Source organism: Elgaria multicarinata, chromosome 2 (genome assembly GCF_023053635.1).
Source record: "Elgaria multicarinata webbii isolate HBS135686 ecotype San Diego chromosome 2, rElgMul1.1.pri, whole genome shotgun sequence".
In the NCBI taxonomy this organism is placed as follows: domain Eukaryota; kingdom Metazoa; phylum Chordata; class Lepidosauria; order Squamata; family Anguidae; genus Elgaria; species Elgaria multicarinata.
This window is the reverse complement of record NC_086172.1, coordinates 171,153,611-171,173,933: the sequence shown is the minus strand read 5'-3', so window position 1 is coordinate 171,173,933 and position 20,323 is coordinate 171,153,611. Positions and strand designations below refer to the sequence as shown.

Genomic DNA, 20,323 nt, shown 5'->3' with positions numbered 1-20,323 from the left:
GCTACAGCTGGTTTATAATGGATTTTAAAACCAAAGCGATCTGTAGAACAACGGAAATTGGTTGAAATACAGTAAAACAACAACAACCTCCAAAATAGAATTTTTTTAAAGAGAACGAAAAGAGGGAAAGGAGCCAAAATAAAAGCCGGTTAGTTAACTTAGGAGGTTAGAGTATTTGTCCACTTGTTCTAGTATGAGTCTAACTGGGAGAAGCTTCCCAGCATCTCAGGCAGAGGTCTCTCCCATCACTTCCTCATCCCCCTATTTTTTTATTATTATTATTATTATTATTACTATTTGTCCACCTACTCCAGTATGAGTAACTGGGAGAAGCTTCCCAGGCAGAGGTCTCTCCCATCACTTCCTCATCCCCCTATTATTTATTATTATTACTACTACTATTACTACTACTACTAATTGGCCACCTATTTGTCCAACTATTTGTTAACTGCAAGAAGCTTCCCAGGATCTCAGGTAAAGGGTTTTCCTTTCACTTGCTTTCTGATATTATTTGCAATAGTTACATACCAATTCTCATTGAACCAATCCTATGCTTTTAAATCCTGAGATGCTGTGGGACTGAACCTGAGACCCTTTGCATGCAACACATGTGTTCGACCATTCAGCTCCTGCCCGTCTCCACAGAGGAGTCTGCTCTGGATTTGCTTATTTGTTATATGTGTTTCTAGGCAGTGGCTGACTCAAAAGGAGGATGTACACGAAGGGATGGAGTAAAATGTGTATAATGATTCAAGTCTCAGTTAATGCAAAAGACAGTAGGCAGAGAGGCCAGGAGCGGCAACAACAGGGCACGGATGGGATGGTCATGCCAAGGGTTGGGCTGATGGTCTGTATGCTGGATGGTGGGAGCAGGTGTGGTGGACCATGGAAGGAGAGCTTGTCTCAGGTGGCTATGAGCCGGCTAAGAGACAAGGGCTGGTATGCTAGGAAATGCGGGTGGGCAGGGCCTTGATTTGGGGATGGTGCTAAGGCTTGCATGGCAGGAGATGAAGGTTGCATGGTTCTGTGGTAATGCCAAAAGTTGGGAAGGTCTGCTGGCTTTGAGGCAGAGCGTATAGGCTTCTCTTTGTAATGGGACAAAGGAAAGGAGGTAGTGAATTGTCCAGAGGGATGTGTGCGTGTGTCAGCCGTTGCCATGGGAGAAGTGGCTTAGTGGGACAGTAGTGCCAAAATGTGAAACGTGACTCTGGAATGGGCAACATCTGGATCGGCCTCACAGGGCTGCTTGTGGGCAGGCCCTAAATGACAGGGTTGCCCCAGGGCCAAGCAGTCATGTGAAGTGTCTTCCAAGAAGCTCAGGGTGGCTAATGGTGTTTCCTCCCTTTTTACCCTCACAATGTCTCTGTGAGGGAGGCTAGGCTGAGAAAAGGTGACTGGGCCAAGTTCACTCAGTAAACTTTATGGCTGAGCAGGGATTTAATCCCACACCTCCCCAGGTCAAGTATTGACGCTTCACGTTGGCGGGCGAGTTTCAGGTCTTTGGTTCTCCACCATGCACCATTTCTCTTCTCCGCATACCAGCATTTCGTACAAGCCTTCCCCTCACCCCCTCACTCTACTCTGCCCTGCACAGCATGAGGTGACAAATGCCAGCAGTCTGGAGTGACATGGGAGATAGAATGCTTTGAGTATTGAGGGGAGTACTGAGGGAGACTTTGTCAGAAGCAAAAGATGGTTTGGCCTGGGGTGGGGGGGTCCAAGACTTGGAACAGCATGTAGTGGCCGTGCCAAGGGCTTGAATATGGGGCATGTTGTGGGGCTTAATTTGGGGGAGCTGAGGGCGCGCCAAGGAGCAGCAATTGGTACATAACACTGGCGTAGAGTAGAAAGGCTGAAATGCATCAGATTGACTGGTGAATGAATTGTTCTGGCCTTACGGATCATCTTGAGATAGCAGAGACCAAGAGAAGGGGGCCACGAGTGTGTAGTGTGGACACAGGAAGCAAGAGCTTGGTATTAGGGGGTGGGAAGAAGGTGGGGTGGGTGGGTTTTGATGCGAAGGAGACTGGGATGTTGTGAGATCAGAGAGGGAGGTAGATAACAGACTGGGCAGAATTTGGGAGGGAGAAATTTGGTCAAAGCGGGCAGTGTAGATGAAAAGTGTCGATAAATGGCTAGATTAGAGGGGTGGGAAAGAAATGGACTAGAGGGAAGAAGACGAGATGAGGCAGGGAGGGAGACTAGCAAGGAGGTGGTTTGTCTGCTTTACCTCTGTCCTGTCATCTGTTCATAAAGCTCTTGAAACGTCGCGGAAGCGTTGTGCTCTGCAGTACAGAGAACGGCAGCGTCCTCCACAGCCACCCCGAGTCTCTTGCTTCTCTTTTGGCTTCATCCCAGCCTTTCTCACCGTCAATATCTCAATAGTTGTTAGATATATTTTTTTCTCATTTGGTTTTCCCCTCTGTTGCTTATACTTGTTGGGGACTGAGGTGTATAAAAGCAGCGGAGGAGAGAACTGAAATAAGCTACGGCTTTGGCTTATCCTTCTAGGGTTGGTTTACTTTATACAGTGATTTTTTTCTCCAACTTGAGTGGACCAATACAGCAATACAGATGTGGCTGACAAGAATTCTTGTGAAGCTGGGCACTTTCTCTGGCTACTTTGAACACATTACACATCTTGTACAGCTCAGAATTTTGGAAACTAGTTTTGTGGAGAGAAAAGCATATTCTTTGACTTAGGCCGTAGTCCATGGCAGGTGGTGAGCATTTCTGTCTAAATCTGGATGCTTCTTAAGGCATATATATAATACCCCATTTATTCTCACTTGGAGGTTCTCGAGTATATAAACAAAGAAGTGAAGATGCAAGGGCACTTATAGTCTGTGCTACTGCAACACATGTTACCATGGGCAGTTAGAGCATTGGCAATTGTAGGCTGGGATGTCCCAAGTTCAAATGTCCACTCAGCCATGAAGCTCACGGGCTGACCTTGGGCCAGTCACCGGGCTCATCTCCACCAAGCAGGATATTGTACTATGAAAGTGGTATATAAAAGGCAGGAGCCACACTACTGCTTTATAGCGGTATTGAAGTTCACTGACAACTGTTGGGGCCCATTGACACAGACCACATACCGCTTTCATACACTTTCATAGTGTTATATCCTGCTTGTTGTACATGTCTCATGGACCCCAACACTTGTCAGTGCACTTCAGTACCACTATAAAGCAGTGTGTAGATCTTGCAGTGAACTTCAGTACAGCTATAAAGCAGTAGTATGGCTCCTTCCTTTTATATACCATTTTTATAGTGCAATATCCTTCTTGGTATAGATGAGCCCACCGTCTCTCAGCCTAACCTATCGCACAGGATTGTTGTGAGGATAAAATAGGGGGACCATGTATGCTACTGTGATCTCCTTGGAGGAAAAGTGAGATACAAATGCAATAATACAATTAAGTTGCAGAAAGGGGGAAAAGTCACTTCCTTTCTCCCATTTTGCCACCCCATATTGCTCCCTTTTGAAGCTACTTTTCCTCTAGCATCTTGTGGAACATTATACATGTTAAAGGTGGAGGAGTTCATTTATTTATTTACAATATTTATATATCACTCAGTTATCTAACACAGATTCCTGAGCGGTGAACATAGGTATAAACAGTAAAAGAAAGAAGATTAAAAAAGCAAATTAAAATGGAATAGTTGAATCGTGGAGGAACCGGTTCACATCTGTTTAGGAGTGGGAAGTGGCATCACGTTACTGAACAGATGGGCGAGATTGCGTGGAGACTAATGGAAAAGGTAGCTGCACCTGAGGAACCACATGATGTTGGAGAGGCTGGGAGGAGGTGTGTGAGGCCCATCTTCAGAGCTTCATATCCAGTTCATAACCTGCTTCCCAGGCTATTACACCAGGCATATTCCAGGCCAGGTTCCTAGAGAATCCAGGACCAGCAGTGATGGGAGATAAGCATTCTCCCAATAAGTCGGGATCTTTACCTACTACAAAATGTTTCTAGCCATTTGTAAGTGAAAGTATTAGCCTCCCTTCTGGGTGGGTTGGGGAGGACGCATCTTCTGCAAAGCATAGTGCAGGAAGATGGTCTCAAAATGACCAGAAATAGGAACATTGGACAAATTATGTGCATTAACATTAAGTTATCGTAACCTAGTTGAAGAAAGTCATAGTAGCTACAAGTCTGAAAGCTGACACATCTCCGCAGTTAAAGATGTTCTGAGTGGGGAAAAGAATGAAGCATTTAATGTGCATTTTTCCTTCCACCAGGTTGGGGGTGGCTGCTTTAGGAATATAAAGCAGCCTTTCTGTTCCTAAAGTTATTTCATGTATAACTTAGTTTGCTCAAAAAAAAAATATTATTTAAAATTTTAAAAAAGTAAAGTCAAGAAATGTGTAATTATTGTCTGAATAGAGTAGAACTACCTTAAATGACTGTTACAGCATCAGAAACACAGGACTCTATAGAACAAAACTGTCAAAAATTCACATTTACTATCAGGAATGCACAATGGTGACTTTACTCACATGTTGGGAAACTGAGCATAAACGTCCATCAGTAAAATGCACTTCAGATCAATAATTTTAATAAGGAATGAAAGAAATAACTATGCTGGGAATCTTACAGAGAGGATTAAAAGAAAAACATTTTTCGCTATGGCTTCATTATTTCCAGATATTTTACATCTTACTGTAAAAGTCATCTTATTACATAGTTTTCAGAAATCATTTTGGGAGAATAAAGGCTGGGTAACCAATATATAAATACTTTGTTTTAAATTCTAAAAGAGAAGTATTTCACAATCCAAAGTTATAATTTTTCCAATTTTTCACTCCTTCTGGGGGAGTGAATTGTAGCCAGCAACAGCGAAACTGATGATGTAATTAGTTCTACAGGAGTGACAATGGATATCTAATTTTTGGGCCTCTAAATTGGTGTCAGTCTGGTCTAATACATATACAGAAGCTCTGTTTATTTAGGGGTCACTGAAGAAGACACCTCTGTCGAAACGCATTTGACCTGTTTTTATCATTTTGTTTTTATAAAAATTTCTATGTTTATATGTGTATATTCTATGGTGATTACTAGTTTATATGCAAGTTTAATATCTGTTCCAGACGTTAACTGTTAGTGATATGATCTTGTAAATATAGTTACTTACCTTAACTCTTGTTTTTGGTTACTAGCTTGTTTTGGTTAAGGTTTATACCCTTTTCGTATATAATAGCCTGGTCTGCAGATTCTGAACTGGCTATGGAGCTGGGAACGTGGGCCTCATCCATCTCTTGCCTTCCTCTCAACCAGATATGTTGTATCATCTTCTTCTTCCAGTCTTCCTTCAACAGTCTCTCCTGTCATTGAATCCATGTTATCTCTTGAGTTTGGGAAACATTTCGAAAGAGTGGTGAAAGCCACAGAAGCTGACACTTTAGCCAGTGTGGTGTAATGACTAAAGTGTCGGACTGGGAGTTGGGAGAACCGGGTTCTAGTCCCCGCTCGGCCATGGAAACCCACTGGGTGACTTTGGGCCAATCACAGACTCTCATCCCAATCTACCTCACAGGGTGGTGGTTGTGAGGATTAAATAGAGAGGAGGAGGATTATGTATGCTGCCTTGGGTTCCTTGGAGGGGAAAAAAAAGACAGGATATAAATGCAATAATAAATAAGTCCTGCTCCATATCTGACCTAATCTGATATTTGTAAATGAGAGAACAATTTGTCAAAAGTGGGTAACACCCACTCCTGGTTAGGAGGCTGCCTGCTTAGCAGAAGCTGGAATTCTGAATTTGATTCTGAGCTCCAGCGTCGACCGGCAATTTTAGGCTAAAGCAGTCCTCACTGGCTTGTATTTATGCCATGGATTTTCCGATGACATTTTGCAAGTTCTTGTTGGTTGAGCTGGAAGTAGAGGTTACCTGCTGTGTATAAGGTAGGATAAGGAGGTTGGTGCTTTAAGAGTGCAATCCTAAATTATACCCCCACCCCTGAAACCGTTTCTGTTGGCTTGTGATCTCTTCTGTACTACAGCTTATAATAATTATTTTTCTCTAGACCAGCCTTCCTGGACTTAGCACCCTCCAGATGTTTTGGACTGAGGCTCCCATCAAGCCTTGCCATTGGCCATGCAGCATAGGGCTGCCCTACCCTGTGCCTGTTTACACTTCCCTGTGCCTGTTTGCATTCTCCTTCCCTCTTTATTGTTTACTACAACTTATTAGATTGTAAGCCTATGCGGCAGGGTCTTGCTATTTACTGTGTTTTCTGTACAGCACCATGTACATTGATGGTGCTATATAAATAAATAATAATAATAATAATAATGATGGGAATTGTAGTCCAAAACATCTGGAGGACGCCAGGTTGAGGAAGGCTGCTTTAGAGTCTGTTCCATGCTCATTCATACTTGTAGGACATAAAGGTTTAAAGGGTAAAGGTTCTCCTTCTGAAACTCCGACATCTCTCTCTCTCTCTCTCTTTTTCAATAAGTTGGTGCCAATTCCTTGCTGTCCGTGAAGGGGAAGGGTCATATGGTTCTATTAGAGGCCACCAGTGAGGGAGGAAGCAGCAGCCGGGCACCTCTCCACCGTGCCTGGGTCCAGCTCCAGCTGAGAGCCCCCTCCCTCCTGCTACCAACTGTCTCTGCAGAGGCCACCAGTGAAGGAGGAAGCAGCAGCCAGGCACCTCTCCACCGTGCCTGGGTCCAGCTCCAGCTCAGAGCCCCCTCCCTCCTGCTGTCAACTGTAACTGCTGAACTTTGCAACTAAGATTGTAGTGCCTGAATTTGCTTTCCTTTCCCCCCTCCTCCTCCCTCCCAATCCCCTTTCCTTTTGTGTCATGTCTTTTAGATTGTAAGCCTGTGGGCAGGGACTGTCAAGAAATACTTTTGTAAGCCGCCGTGAGAGCCTTTTTTGGCTGAATGGCGGCATAAAAATCCTTAAATAAATAAATAAAATTATCCCACAGGGTTTTGCAGTTGTTGAGAAAAGCTTGAGAATGTGGACAGTTTCTTCTAAAGGTTCTGAAAGCAATGGTGGACTTAGGACCGCTATCCAGCAGTATTGGGGGTGGGGCGGGATGGCGGGGGAGGGCAAAGAAGCAAATGTTGATCAGGCTGCATGCCTAACTTCTTTTCATGGTTTCTACCCACCTTCCCTCTGTTCATATAGAAATATCGCTTTGTGCTTGTTTGGCCTCTTTCATTGTTGCCACTGCCAAACTATTCCAGTTTCTACAAAAACTTAGTCTTTGCCTCTTGATGAGGTGAAGTCAAGCAAGTTATAGTGAACATGTGAGCCGGGATGAGCAGCTTGGTGATGGACAGCTTGATGAAAATGTCAACCCAATGTGCGGCCGCTGTAAAGAAGGCAAGCTCCATGTTAGGCATTATTAGAAAAGGAATTGAGAATACAAAGGAATTGAGGAATAATAAAGGAATTGAGAATAAATAATAAATAATAAAGGAATAATAAAGGAATTGAGAATAAATGTAATAAATAAATAAATAAAACTGCCAGTTAACATATTGCCTTTATACAAATCTATGGTGCGACCATACTTAGAATACTGTGTACAATTCTGTTCACCACACCTAAAAGAAGATATTGTAGAGCTGGAAAAAGGGCAACTAACGTGATCAAGGGGCTGGAGCATCTCCACTATGAGCTGGGATTGTTTAGCTTGGAAAAATGGAGGCTCAGGAGAGACATGGTAGAGGTGTACAAAATTATGCATGGTGTGGAGAATGTGGATAGGGAGACATTTCTCTGTCTCTCCCATAATACTAGAACCCAGGGTCATCCCATGAAGCTGACTGATGGGAGATTCAGGACAAATAAAAGGAAGGACTTCTTCACACACCGCATAGTTATACTCTGGAATTCACTACCACAAGATGTGGTGATGACCACCAATTTGGATGGCTTTAAAAAGGGGTTGGATAAATTCCTGGAGGAGAAGGCTATCAAGAGCTACTAGTCCTGAAGGTTAAGTGCAGCCTCCAGTATTAGAGACAGTAAGCATGTATACACCAGTTGTTGGGGAACATGGGTGGGAGGGTGCTGTTGCACCATGCCCTGTTTGTGGTTCCCTGGTCGACAGCTGATTGGCCACTGTGAATGGAGTGCTGAACTAGATGGACCCTTGGTCTGATCCAGCATGGCTGTTTTGAACTTGTGTCCCTCCAGATGTTTTGGCCCATCATCCCTCATCGTTGGCTATGCTGACTAGAGCGGATGGAAATGGTAAGTCAACTTCTGGAGAGCCACAAGTTGTCCACTCCTTTCCTAAGCACTAGTAATATCAGTTTTTAGCAATGATTCAAAAGCCTTGCTGAAGGTGGAAGTGCTCACCTTGAGTGTATTTCTTAAAAGTTTGGTAAGATTTTACAGAGATGTATGTCTTGAGACTCTGAACATCACTCACAATTCATGCTGTAGTTCGTTTACAGTGGGAGACAGAATTTAAAATGGACTTTAAATGCTGGTTTTCATTGTGGTGTGCAGTCGCCATTCCATGTAGTCAGTGTATCACCTTATGTAAGCTTATGAAAGAGTTGGTGCCTGAATTGGCTTATTTTCCTCTCTTCTCATCATTTGTTTTCTGTTAGGTCTTAGATTGGTAACAACTTACATAAAATATAAAGTTCCTTGAGTGCTTTGGCAGAAAGGTGTTATATAAATGTACTGTATTTCTTCGATTGTAAGATGCCATCGATTGTAAGACGCACACTAATTTCAGTACCACCAACAGAAAAAAAAACCCCTAAGACACACCCGCGATTCTAAGATGCATCCCATTTTTAGAGATGTTTATATGGGAAAAAAGTGCGTCTTAGAATTGAAGAAATAGGGTAATAAGTAAAATACAGATACAAAATATGTTGCTTCACCCACTCGCCTGCTGCCAATATCTCTGCCTGAAGATGTCCAAGCATTTCCCCCTCCAGATAAGTGTGCTTCTTTGGTGAACAGAACAACAGCAGCCTCCTTTTGACTGGCTGGTTCCTTGATAAAGTATTAAAAAGCATGAGGTGTTTATTGTCAGATTAATTTAGTTGATTGTCTTTATTGGATTAGCTCACAGAAAACAGGAGTTCTGCTATTTCTTTTGGCAGAAACGGGCTTTTTTAATGATATATATGTCTGGTGGCTGAATGTACAATGCAAGTGTCCTATTAGAAGACTGTGATGGACTGGTATGGGTGTTTTCTCTATGTAGGATTTTCACATTTTTGTTTTGATACCTGTTAATACTGAATTCCTGTGCAGATTTTAATGCAGGCCTAGTTTCTCTGACGTTTCGTATGGGGTTGCCTTCTGAAAGCAAAGGTGAGGATGGTCTAGCTAGAAACTCTCTTACTTGTGGTCTTTTGCAGAAGAGTAAGTTTAGTGTACAGACTTCCAAAGTTCCTCCATTTGCTTCAAGTCATTAGTGAAACGAGAGCTTTGCAAACTGTGGGTGGTCTTAGGACAGGAAGATTTGGTTAGTCTCAATATATCATCTGCCTATAGTCATTTTGTGCACTTTAGCTACTCGTTTTTATTTTATCTGTCCATAGTCATATAAAAAGACATTTTTCAGTGTCAAAGAAGTCCTGTGGACTGTGCAGGTGTTGGGAGCATGTAGAATAGATACTTTGGTTGTTACAGAAAGGAAGACTTTTTGCCAGGAAGAATCCACAACGTTGGAGTGATTTTCCCATTGTGTCTCCCAGGGCTTCCTCCAGGTGTCAGTCTTGTATCATGCTTCAGGGTTAAATCTTTTTCTGGCACTCTGTTTCTATATATGCAGCCTTCATGATGGCAACAAAGGCTTGGTTGAAATGCTGCAGAGGGTACTTTGGCATTATGAAAGTGCTAGATTCTGCAGATTGTGGCTGGACCTGCATTACTTTTTCTTTCTCTCTTTCCATCCCACCTTTCTGCAAGTGGCACTGAAGGCATCCTCCTTCTGCAGGGCACCCACTTTCTCCTGCAGGTCACCCTCCACTTTCAGTGGAACGTCCTCCAGGGCATCCAGATTTTGCTGTAGAGCACCCACCCTCTTCCTGCAGGGTATCTCTTGGTGTACCCACCTTCTCCTGAAGGGCACCCAGCTCCTGCAACGGGACATCCTGAAGGGTATCCAGCTTTGGTTGTAGAGCACACACCTTCTCCTGCAGGGCACCTACTTCCTTCAGTGAGACATCCTGCAGGGCATCCAGCTATTCTTGTAGAGCACACACTTTCTCCTACAGGGCATCCCTCAGGGCAACAACCTTCTGCAGGTCATCTCTCAGGGCACCCACCTTCTTCAGGGCACCCACTTCCTTCAGTGGGACATCCTGCAGGGCTTTTGCTTTAGAGCACCTACCTTCACCTGCAGGGCATCCCTCAAACCACCCTACTTCTTCAGCAGGACATCCTGCAGGGCATACAGCTTTTGCTGCAGAGCATCCTCTGGGGCATAGCAGCGATGTCCACCTTCTTCTCTGGAGAAGTGCAAGATATTCATCTTCTCACCACTGGAGGAGGCATATGCCTCCAATGCAACATCCTGCATGTCATCATTCAACTGCAGTGGGACATTCCTCTAGAAACCTACAGGAATTCTGCATTGCATTCACCTTCTCCTGCAGGCCACCCGTCTCCTCCAGAGGGGCATTTTGTAAGGCATCCTGCAGGGCACACTTCAGGTCATGATTTGTCTCACAAGGCATCCATCTTGCTGAGTAGGGAATCCCACAGGGTGTTCACCTCCTGATGCAGAGCGTCCACCTTCTCCTTCTCCATCCCTTTCCCCTCATCAGTGTCGCCTTATTCCTCTCCTGCCCCGCTGGCTGTAGGTGTGCTATCTTGCCCTTTTTCAAGCCCTTTCACCTTCGTTGGGGTTGGTCTTCTCTAGAAGAGGCAGTGACTACTGCTGCCGGCTGGCCCTTCTCTCCCATTCACTGAGGTGGTTGCACCAGTGCTCTGCCTTCCTTCTCCCATGCTTGTTCTTCCTTTTACTTTTGATGAGAGGAATGAGCTTGCCAGAACTTGCCAGTGCTTGAGAGTGTTTATATCAGGTCACAATTCTGTAAAATGGGGTTGACAGTACAATCTCTGAACAGAAACCTTTTAGCCAAGGCTTTAATTTCAGGCTGAAAAATTTAAAAGACCATTGCATTTGGTGCCATCTATTGCAGATACCACTGCACTGTGCAGTGTTCACAGAATCACAGAATAGTAGAGTTGGAAGGGGCCTATGAGGCCATTGAGTCCAACCCTCTGCTCTATGTAGGAATCCACCGTAAAGCATCCCTGACAGATGGCTGTCCAGCTGCCTATTGAGTGCCTCTAGTGTGGGAGAGCCCACAACCTCCCTAGGTAACTGATTCCATTGTCGTACTGCTCTAACAGTCAGGAAGTTTTTCCTGATGTCCAGCCGGAATCTGGCTTCCTGTAACTTGAGCCCGTTATTCCGTGTCCCTCTGGGATGATCGATTTGCCCTGGGAGACCTACTGCCGTTACGTCCCACCACCCGACCAACGTTCTCTGTCAAACGTTCCACTATACAATTTCTGAACGTTTGCATGTGTGAGTGTCGGGGAGGGGAACTCCTTACCCCCCACGGGGATAATCTGGGGTCCAGTCTCTTCTGTCAGTGTGTTTTTGTTGGTCTGTGTCCCGTTGACGTCATTGGCACTAGGATTGAGCCAGTCGCAGGAGGGATCCAAGTTGTTGAAGTCGCACTGAGTGACTTCAACTCCTCGGGGTTGTATCTTCACTCTCCCATTGTTGCTTGTGAAAGCCATGGTTAGCTCACAGTTGATTGGACGCATTTTGCATTCTTGACAGGCTGTATTATAAGGCTGTAAAGAACCAAACATGGTAGCCTTTTTTCTGTTTACTGTGTGACAGGTCTCTCTTTGGAAAGGTACAGTGTTGAAAATATTATCTAAGCCCATGTATTCTGCTACTAAAAAAAGAAAAGTGAACGTTCCTATCATGGTTACTTCCACATCGTCAACTTCCTTGGCTCAGTAGTCCTGATAAATAAATTACTCTTTAGCTGAAATTGTTCTTTTGTCAAAGGGAAGATATCTGAAACTTAAATATGCAAATGCTTTTCAAAGGAAAAGGTTGATGAAGGTCTGAATTGACACCATTTGGTGATTGTAAGTGGGATAGAAATCAGAAATATGTTTCTGATTTTTCTTTTTTCTTTCCTCTTTTCCTCTGGCTGGGCATTGACAGCTCTTGGAGTGATTTATATACAGGAGTGAAAAGCATTTAAAATTTCACCCATGCAGTTCTGCCTTCGGCCGTCCCAGTTGCAGTTCATGAGTTGACCTTCAAGCAACATGTCTGAATAACCCATTTGTATAGCATATTTAATTTTTATGCGCAGTGCTCAAGGGCTCATCGTACAGATGCTTAGTATTGGCTTTCACTTCTGGGCTCTCTACTTAGGGTCTCAACCAGTGGAAGCTATGCTTGGATACCCTTAAAATGGATATGCAGTAGCAGTTGCTTGGCTATGGAATGCCTCCCCACAGAAGTTACACCGGTGCCAACATTGGTTAGTTTTTGGCAACAGATGGTAGGCCGGCCCTACCATGAAGCGAAAGGAAGGGGTGCAGCAGGCGGCAGACTTGGGAAGAGTGGTATTCTCCCCCTCCAAAGGGTCTGCTGCTTCTTGGTCCTGCTGGCCGCTTGCCTCCATGGTGACCTGCCTTGGGTTGGCCCTGTAAAACGGACATCCAATCCAATGAAGCCCAGTGGTGGATGATTGTCAGATAAAAGGGAGTATTTCTTCACACAGCACATATGCCTCTGAATATCAGTTGCTGGAGGATATGAGTGGGAGGGTGCTGTTGCACTCAGGTGTTGTTTGTGGGCTTCCTATCGACATCTAGTTGACCACTGTGGGAATTGAATGCAGAATAAGATAGACCAGCCGTCCTCAACCTGGGGCACTCCAGATGTGTTGGACTGCATCTCCTAGAATGCCCCAGCCAGAGTTGTAGTCCAACACATCTGGAGTGCCCCAGGTTGAGGAAGGCTGAGATAGACCTTCGGTCTGATCCAGCACAGCCCTTCTTATGTTCTTATGGGAAAAAGTACAACTTCTTCTTGTGTGGGTAGATTGGGCATTCATGGAGTGTCTGGCTTGCAGAGTGATTCCTATTTCTGCAATCCCCACTTATTCTGGCTGTCTGAATGGCCTTAAGTCATATCACATGCGAGTATTGGCAAGGTTTGAGCCTCCGTACTTTGCAATCTTCTTGTCCATCGTCTTTAGTACTTAATTATGTTTGACCAGCACCAGTCAGGCTTTAAGCTACCAGCTCCTTGATACTCAGTTGTCTGTGGATGAGTAATTGGTTACCTCCAGCTGACTGGATGCACCTTTTCTGTTGCTGTAATTATCTCTGCACTGGCAAATGGAACAAAGCAGTAGCTCTTTTGTGTAACACTTAGTATGCATGATGCTTTTGAAAAAAATATATGCGGTTAATAATTTCATATTATCTCTAATCCTTAAAACAAGATCCAGGCTGGAATTGAACTGGGGAGATTTATTTATTTATTGCATTTTTATACCACCCAATAGCCGAAGCTCTCTGGGCAGTTTACAAAAATTAAAACCATTCAGAGTATAAAACAACAGTATAAAAACATGATATGAAATACAATATAAAAGCACAACCAGGATGAAATCAGCAGCAGTGCAGAAATACAAATTTGAAATACAAATTTAAAATAGCAAAGTTCAAATTAATTTATAGATTGTTAAAATACTGAGAGAATGAAAAGGTCTAACATTGGATACCACTTAGTGTGGTATCCAATGTTAGTCCCATTTAGAGTAAACCCATTGAAATAACTAATTTAAGTCCCATTCATTTCAATGGGTCCACTCTAAGTAGGATTAACGTTGGATTCTATCCTTAGGTTCACATCTGTACTTGGGACCAAAGTAGGATAACCTTGTGTATGCCCACCAGAGCTCTTTAGAGGGAAGGGTGGGATAAGAATTTAGTCATAAAAATAAAATTAATCTTGTAGGACAGTCTAATGCTCCTGGCTCATTCCATGAAACTGATTGGACAAATAAAAGGAAGTAGTTCTTCACACAGCGCATAGTTAAATTCTGGAACTCACTACCACAAGATGTAGTGATGGCTACCAATCTGGATGGCTTCAAAAGGGGGTTGGATAAATTCCTGGAGGCAAAGGCTATCAATGGCTACTAGCTCTGATGGTTGTGTGCTATCTCCAGTATTCGAGGCAATAAGCCTGTGTGCACCAGTTGCTGGGGAACATGGGTGGGAAGGTGTTGTTGCACCATGTCCTGCTTGTTCATCCCTGGCCAATGGCTGGTTGGCCACTGTGTGAACAGTGCTGGACTAGAGGGACCCTTGGTCTGATCCAGCATGGCACTTGCGTTCTTTTCAGAGCTGAAGGCAGATGTAGCATTTTTTGAGGAGCACAAGCACACGTTCGTGCCCCCTTTGCCTGGATATCCACCGACTTTGCCTTCCTCAACCTCCACTTCTTGTACTCAGGATTTTGCCTTCCTCCCTTGTGCTGCCTAACTCTGCACTCATCTCAGCAGCCATGGAGCGCTAACCAGGAGGCAGAGGGTTGGCAGATCAAGAGAAGAAGTCGACTTTCTGCTTCCTGGTTAGGGCTTTGTGGTTGCTGAAGTGACGTAAAATGTAGGCAAGGGTTGGGGAAGGTGTGTGCATGTGGGATTGGGTGGGTGCAAGGTAGGTATGGCGGGGGGTGAGGCAGGTACGCGGGGGTCTTGGTGGGTGCTAGTACACCCGTGGGCACCATATTGCCAACCTCTGATGTAGTGGCAGTAGGTATCCCTTTATTACACACGGGGCAGGAAGCTGTCAGCTGGTTGCTTAACCAGAGAGCTTATGGCTCTCATCTGAACGGAAGACCACTAGTTCATGCCCTTAATGGCTATGCTTACCAGATACTGGCTAGATACTGGCACTGGATTAAGGCTAGAATTATGGGCAGTGTTGTGGATCCTGCATGTTTGTGAACCGCCCAGAAATCTTCGGCTATTGGGCGGTATAGAAATGCAGTACATATAATAAAATAAATGTTAAGACAAAAAGTCCTTCTTCACACAGTGTGTGATTAACTTATGGAATTCGCTGCCACAAGATGTGACGGTGGCATCCACTGGTTTCAATGGCTTTAAAAGAGGATTGAAAGATATGTCTCTCAGTGGCTGTAAGCTGTGGTGGCTAAATGGAACCTCTCAGGTTGAAGGACAGGATGCTACTGAATACCAGCTGCTGTGGAAGGTTTATTGCCCTCCTGTCCTGATCATGGGTTTCCCAGAGGCCTCTGGTTGATCGCTGTGGGAAACAGGAAACTGGACTAGATGAGTCCTTGGACTGATCAACAGGGCTGATGAGGACAGAAGCAACAAAGGGATGGTGGAAGAGGGAAAATAATAGTATAGAATTGCTGAAGACGTGGTGAGAGACATCTCCTCCAGTAGCTACTTTTTGGAAACCCCAATATGCATCTGTGAATGTAATTGCTGCTGTGTTCTCATCCTCAAACACACGGACACACACTATATAATGTATATACACACCCTTCGCACATGCTCACTTGCTTGCTCATTGATATATAAGAGATTGAGGTCCTGTTGCTCTCCGCGTGTGCTAGAGACAGGTAGAGCTGCAAAAAGAGAGATTGAGCTCCATGGTGAGTGTTAATGGAGTATTAATCAGTGGAAGAGGAGCCTCTGTGTCTAGGACCACTGAAGTTTGTTAGGCTGAAACGCTTACTAAAAGGGAACCCACTGCAAGATTTATCGCAGTGCTTCCATTAATCTGTTGTATTTGACAAGCTGTTTTCTTTTCTTCCTTTTTCTTGCAGCGGCAGGAAAAACACAAACGGTTGGAGGATTTCATGTCAATTTGGGAAAGGAATCGCGGGCACAGACTCTGCAAAATGGTAACGCGTTATAATTTATTTGAAACATGAAAAATAAGGATAAGACTGTCCTGCTAAATAGTACTGGCCTAAAGCTGTGTCATAGTTTATCTGCTTCCGATTTTGAAGGGTTTTTCAGAAAAGAACAAACACTTTCGCTAGGCGACTAGTTCCTGAAACTCCATTTGTATGGTGAGTTCTGTTAAAAGAAATTTAAGGCACAATCCTTAGACAGAAAAATGTCCTACAAGTCCCAATATTCCCCAATCAGTGTTGGCTGGGGAATGTTGGGAGTAGTAGGACTTTTTTCTGATTAAACAAGCATAGGATAGCACCCTTAATTGGTTTTGAAATGCCGTAGTCTGAGGCAAATGATAATTACAGGGAGTGAACATTATCATCAGGAAAAGAGTATACTTCTGTTTGCAGTGTCTCTCCCCCTCTCCACATGGCTGATGTTAAATGTCTTAAAACATGAGAGATCTGATGATAGATCTCCCACTATCATGCCTGTTTGGGTCCTGAGGCTGAGAGTAAATTTGTCATGGTCATCCTCTTAAAGGCTGGTTCAGATGGCACTTGAATTCAGGTCTGTGGAATTCTACGTTCTGCAATACAGTCGCCAAACCCTGCTAGTTCTGTAGGAGGCTGATGGAGTGCAGTTGTGCTCAGTAATCTCAGGGCACACTGAGATAGGCAACCTGGTACCCTCCAGATGTTTTGGACTACAATTCTCATCAGCCCTATCCAGTTTGAGCAGTGGCTGGGGATGATGGGTGCTGTAGTCTAAAACCATTTTGCCAACCCCACATGGTGCGGCTATTTTGCTGAAGCGAAGCAAGTGTGAATTTAGTCAGTGTCTGGACGGGAGGCCACCTGAGAACTTCATGTCTGCCACCTTGAGTTCCATGATGGAAGGCAGACCAAATATAAATGAGATAAAATAAACAAATACTATGTAAGAAGGCTATTTACACATTCAGAAGGCTTCTCAGAATCCTTAAAACAAAATTATTATTATTATTATTATTATTATTATTATTATTATTATTATTTATTTATATAGCACCATCAATGTACATGGTGCTGTACAGAGTAAAACAGTAAATAGCAAGACCCTGCCGCATAGGCTTACATTCTAATAAAATCATAGTAAAGCAAAAAGGAGGGGAAGAGAATGCAAACAGGCACTGGGTAGGGTAAACAGGCACAGGGTAGGGTAAAACTAACAGTATAGAATCCAAACAACATCAGGTTTTAAAAGCTTTAGGAAAAAGAAAAGTTTTTAGCTGAGCTTTAAAAGCTGCGATTGAACTTGTGGATCTCAGATGTTCTGGAAGAGCGTTCCAGGCGTAAAGGGCAGCAGAAGAAAATGGACGAAGCCGAGCAAGGGAAGTAGAGACCCTTGGGCAGGTGAAACCCCAAACATTATTCATGATGTCTCCAGATCAAAAATAGTGCCAACACTTGTATTTTCTTATATTCTGTCTGCACAGGCCACCTACAATAACAAGCCACGTGCTCCTGAGGGAAAGGACAAAAACCAGCCAACCAAGTGTAAAATGTTGTTGCGAAATAAAACCTTGTAAAGGCGTGGTTTGAAGGCGTTTACATGATTTTATTTCGTAACATAGTTAAGATCTCAGGTGATGTCCTGTCTAGGCACTGACTAAATTCACATTTGCTTAACTTCAGCAAAGTAGCTGCATTATGTGGGGTTGGCAAACTGGTGCCTGGTTTTGGACTACAACTCCCATCATCCCTGACCACTGCCCAAACTGGCTGGGGCTGATGTGAATTGTAGTCCAAACCATCTGGAAGGCACCAGGTTGCCTATCTCAGTATGCCCCAAGATTTAAAGGCCTTTACAGGCTCAAGCTAAGCAAGTATGGGTCTTATATGTGATTGGATGGGTTACAGCTTAAGGATGGAAGAATGGCAGTGCATGCGTGTAATAATGAACAAAAGCTTGGCAGGTTCAACCTACCAAGCGTTACTACTACCCAGCACCTTTTTACTGCTGTTGAGCTCGTGTCTGGTTTGCACATAAATATCGAGGCTGGGTTGGAGCTGAGGGTGAACTTTTATTTATTTATTTAGAATATTTATATACCGCTCCTCATTGAAAAAATTTCGGAGCAGTGTACAATGTAAAATGAAAATAAAAACAGAATAAAACAGTTAAAACAAAATTTAAAAACAAGCAAAAAACAACAACACAGAAATCCAAGGCTGCATGTTAAAGAAAGGCTTCTTGGAATAAAGATGTTTTCAGGAGGCGCCGAAAAGAGTATAAGGTTGGAGCCTGTCCAGAGGCAGGGAATTCCACAGGTGGGGCGCCACCACGCTGAAGGCTCTTCCCCTGGTGGATTCCAATCGGAGGATGGATCTAGTAACTTTGAGTTACTGTGGGTTTGAAGTGGAGCATGTAGGAGACGCAGCTCTATTGCCAAGGCAGAAGGCCAAGCTCCTACATTTACACTATGGCCTAATCTACACCAAGCAGGATATTGCACTATGAAAGTATTATAAAAGCAGTATATAAAAGGCAGGAGCCACACCGAGCAGGATATAGCAGTATGAAAGCGGTATATGGTATGTGTCAATGGGCCCCAACAGTTGTCAGTGCACTTCAATACCGCTATAAAGCAGTAGTGTGGCTCCTGCCATTTATACAGCACTTTCATACTGGAATATCCTTCTTGGTGTAGATTAGGCCCAATTCTCCCCTTCCCAGGCCAATGACTGGTGCACCGGAAAGCACCAGCAAGTATATTCCAGTCAATAGTGCAAGCAACCTATATGCACTCACCGTTCAATATCCTGCTTGGTGTAGATTAGGCCCAGGCATGACCAGTAAAGAGCCTCTATGCCAATCACAGGTCTGCTTGGTGGTTTATGCCCGTTGTGATACAGACCTCTGTTGTTGAATATATCATGTACTAGAATTTATTATTTAAAGCAAATCTACTGCAGAAAATGAATGCTAGTTTTAACATTCATAATATCCGGTGTTTACTTATTTCCTCTGAATGTTTGCCTTCTATTTTAAACCTTGTTTGGTTTAGTTGACCCTGCTTTTCCTATCAAAGCATACCCGTTATCGCTTGTACGATGTAAGAATTGGTTGATTTTCTCATGAGTCATTGCTAAGATTGCTGTAAGATTTTTCTCCCCAAAGTTGTGTTTCATGTAATTCAGGTAATTTAATCTTAAGAAACTCTCTTGAAAGTGTGCCATCAACCACTCTGAGCAATGATAACTAAAACTAGACCAGAGTTCTTAACATGTGTATTGAGAGCCAGTGTGTTGTAGTGGTTAGACTTTTGGACTGGGACTCGGGAGATCTGGGTTCTAATCCCCATTTGGCCATGAAGCTCACTTGGGTGACTTTGAGCCAGTTATTCTCTCTCAACCTAACCTACCTAACAGGCTTGTTGTGAGGCTAAAATGGAGCGGAGGAGGACCACGAGAAAGCCGCCTTGAGCTCCTTGCAAGAGGAAAACAAGCGGTATATAAATGTAATAATAACTTTTTCAAAAAGTTCCTGAATAAAAGTATTTGAATGTGTATTGTTGAACTGCTGATATTAAAAACAAAAATCTGATGTAAAGAATTATCTAAAATGTTCATTGCGCTACAAAAACAAAGTGGTCTAGTTATTGTTTTAATTCTGTTCTTGTTGACTTTTGTCAGATTCTGTAATTGAAAAAAGTATTTATTTATTTATTTATTTATTTATTACATTTTTATACCGCCCAATAGCCGAAGCTCTCTGGGCGGTTCACAAAAATTAAAATCATCATAAAACAACCAACAAGTTAAAAATACAAATACAAAATACAATATAAAAAGCACAACCAGGATAAAACCATGCAGCAAAATTGATATAAGGTTAAAATACAGAGTTAAAACAGTATAATTTAAATTTAAGTTAAAATTAAGTGTTAAAATACTGAGTGAATAAAAAGGTCTTCAGCTGGCGACGAAAGGAGTACAGTGTAGGCGCCAGGCGGACCTCTCTGGGGAGCTCATTCCACAACCGGGGTGCCACAGCGGAGAAAGCCCTCCTCCTAGTAGCCACCTGCCTCACTTCCTTTGGCAGGGGCTCACGGAGAAGGGCCCCTGTAGATGATCTTAAGGTCCGGGTAGGTACATATGGGAGGAGGCGTTCCTTCAAATAACCTGGCCCCAAACCGTTTAGGGCTTTAAATGTCAATACCAGCACTTTGAATCGGGCCCGGACCTGGACTGGCAGCCAATGAAGTTGTAAAAGGACTGGCGTAATGTGATCTCGCCAGCCAGTCCCTGTTAGTAAACGGGCTGCCCTGTTTTGTACCAGCTGAAGCTTCCGGACCGTTTTCAAAGGCAGCCCCACGTATAACGCATTGCAGTAATCCAAAC

The 20,323-nt window shown here is 43.6% G+C and overlaps 1 protein-coding gene across 1 annotated transcript in view; it reads left to right on the top strand.

Moving 5' to 3' along the window:
* Window positions 1-20,323, top strand: part of BRF1 (BRF1 RNA polymerase III transcription initiation factor subunit) — a 242,979-nt gene that overhangs the window by 388 nt on the left and 222,268 nt on the right. Inside the window, exon 2 of the mRNA XM_063118139.1 lies at window positions 15,863-15,940. Within this exon, the coding sequence (XP_062974209.1) occupies window positions 15,863-15,940 (78 nt within the window). The remainder of the gene's footprint in view (window positions 1-15,862; window positions 15,941-20,323) is intronic.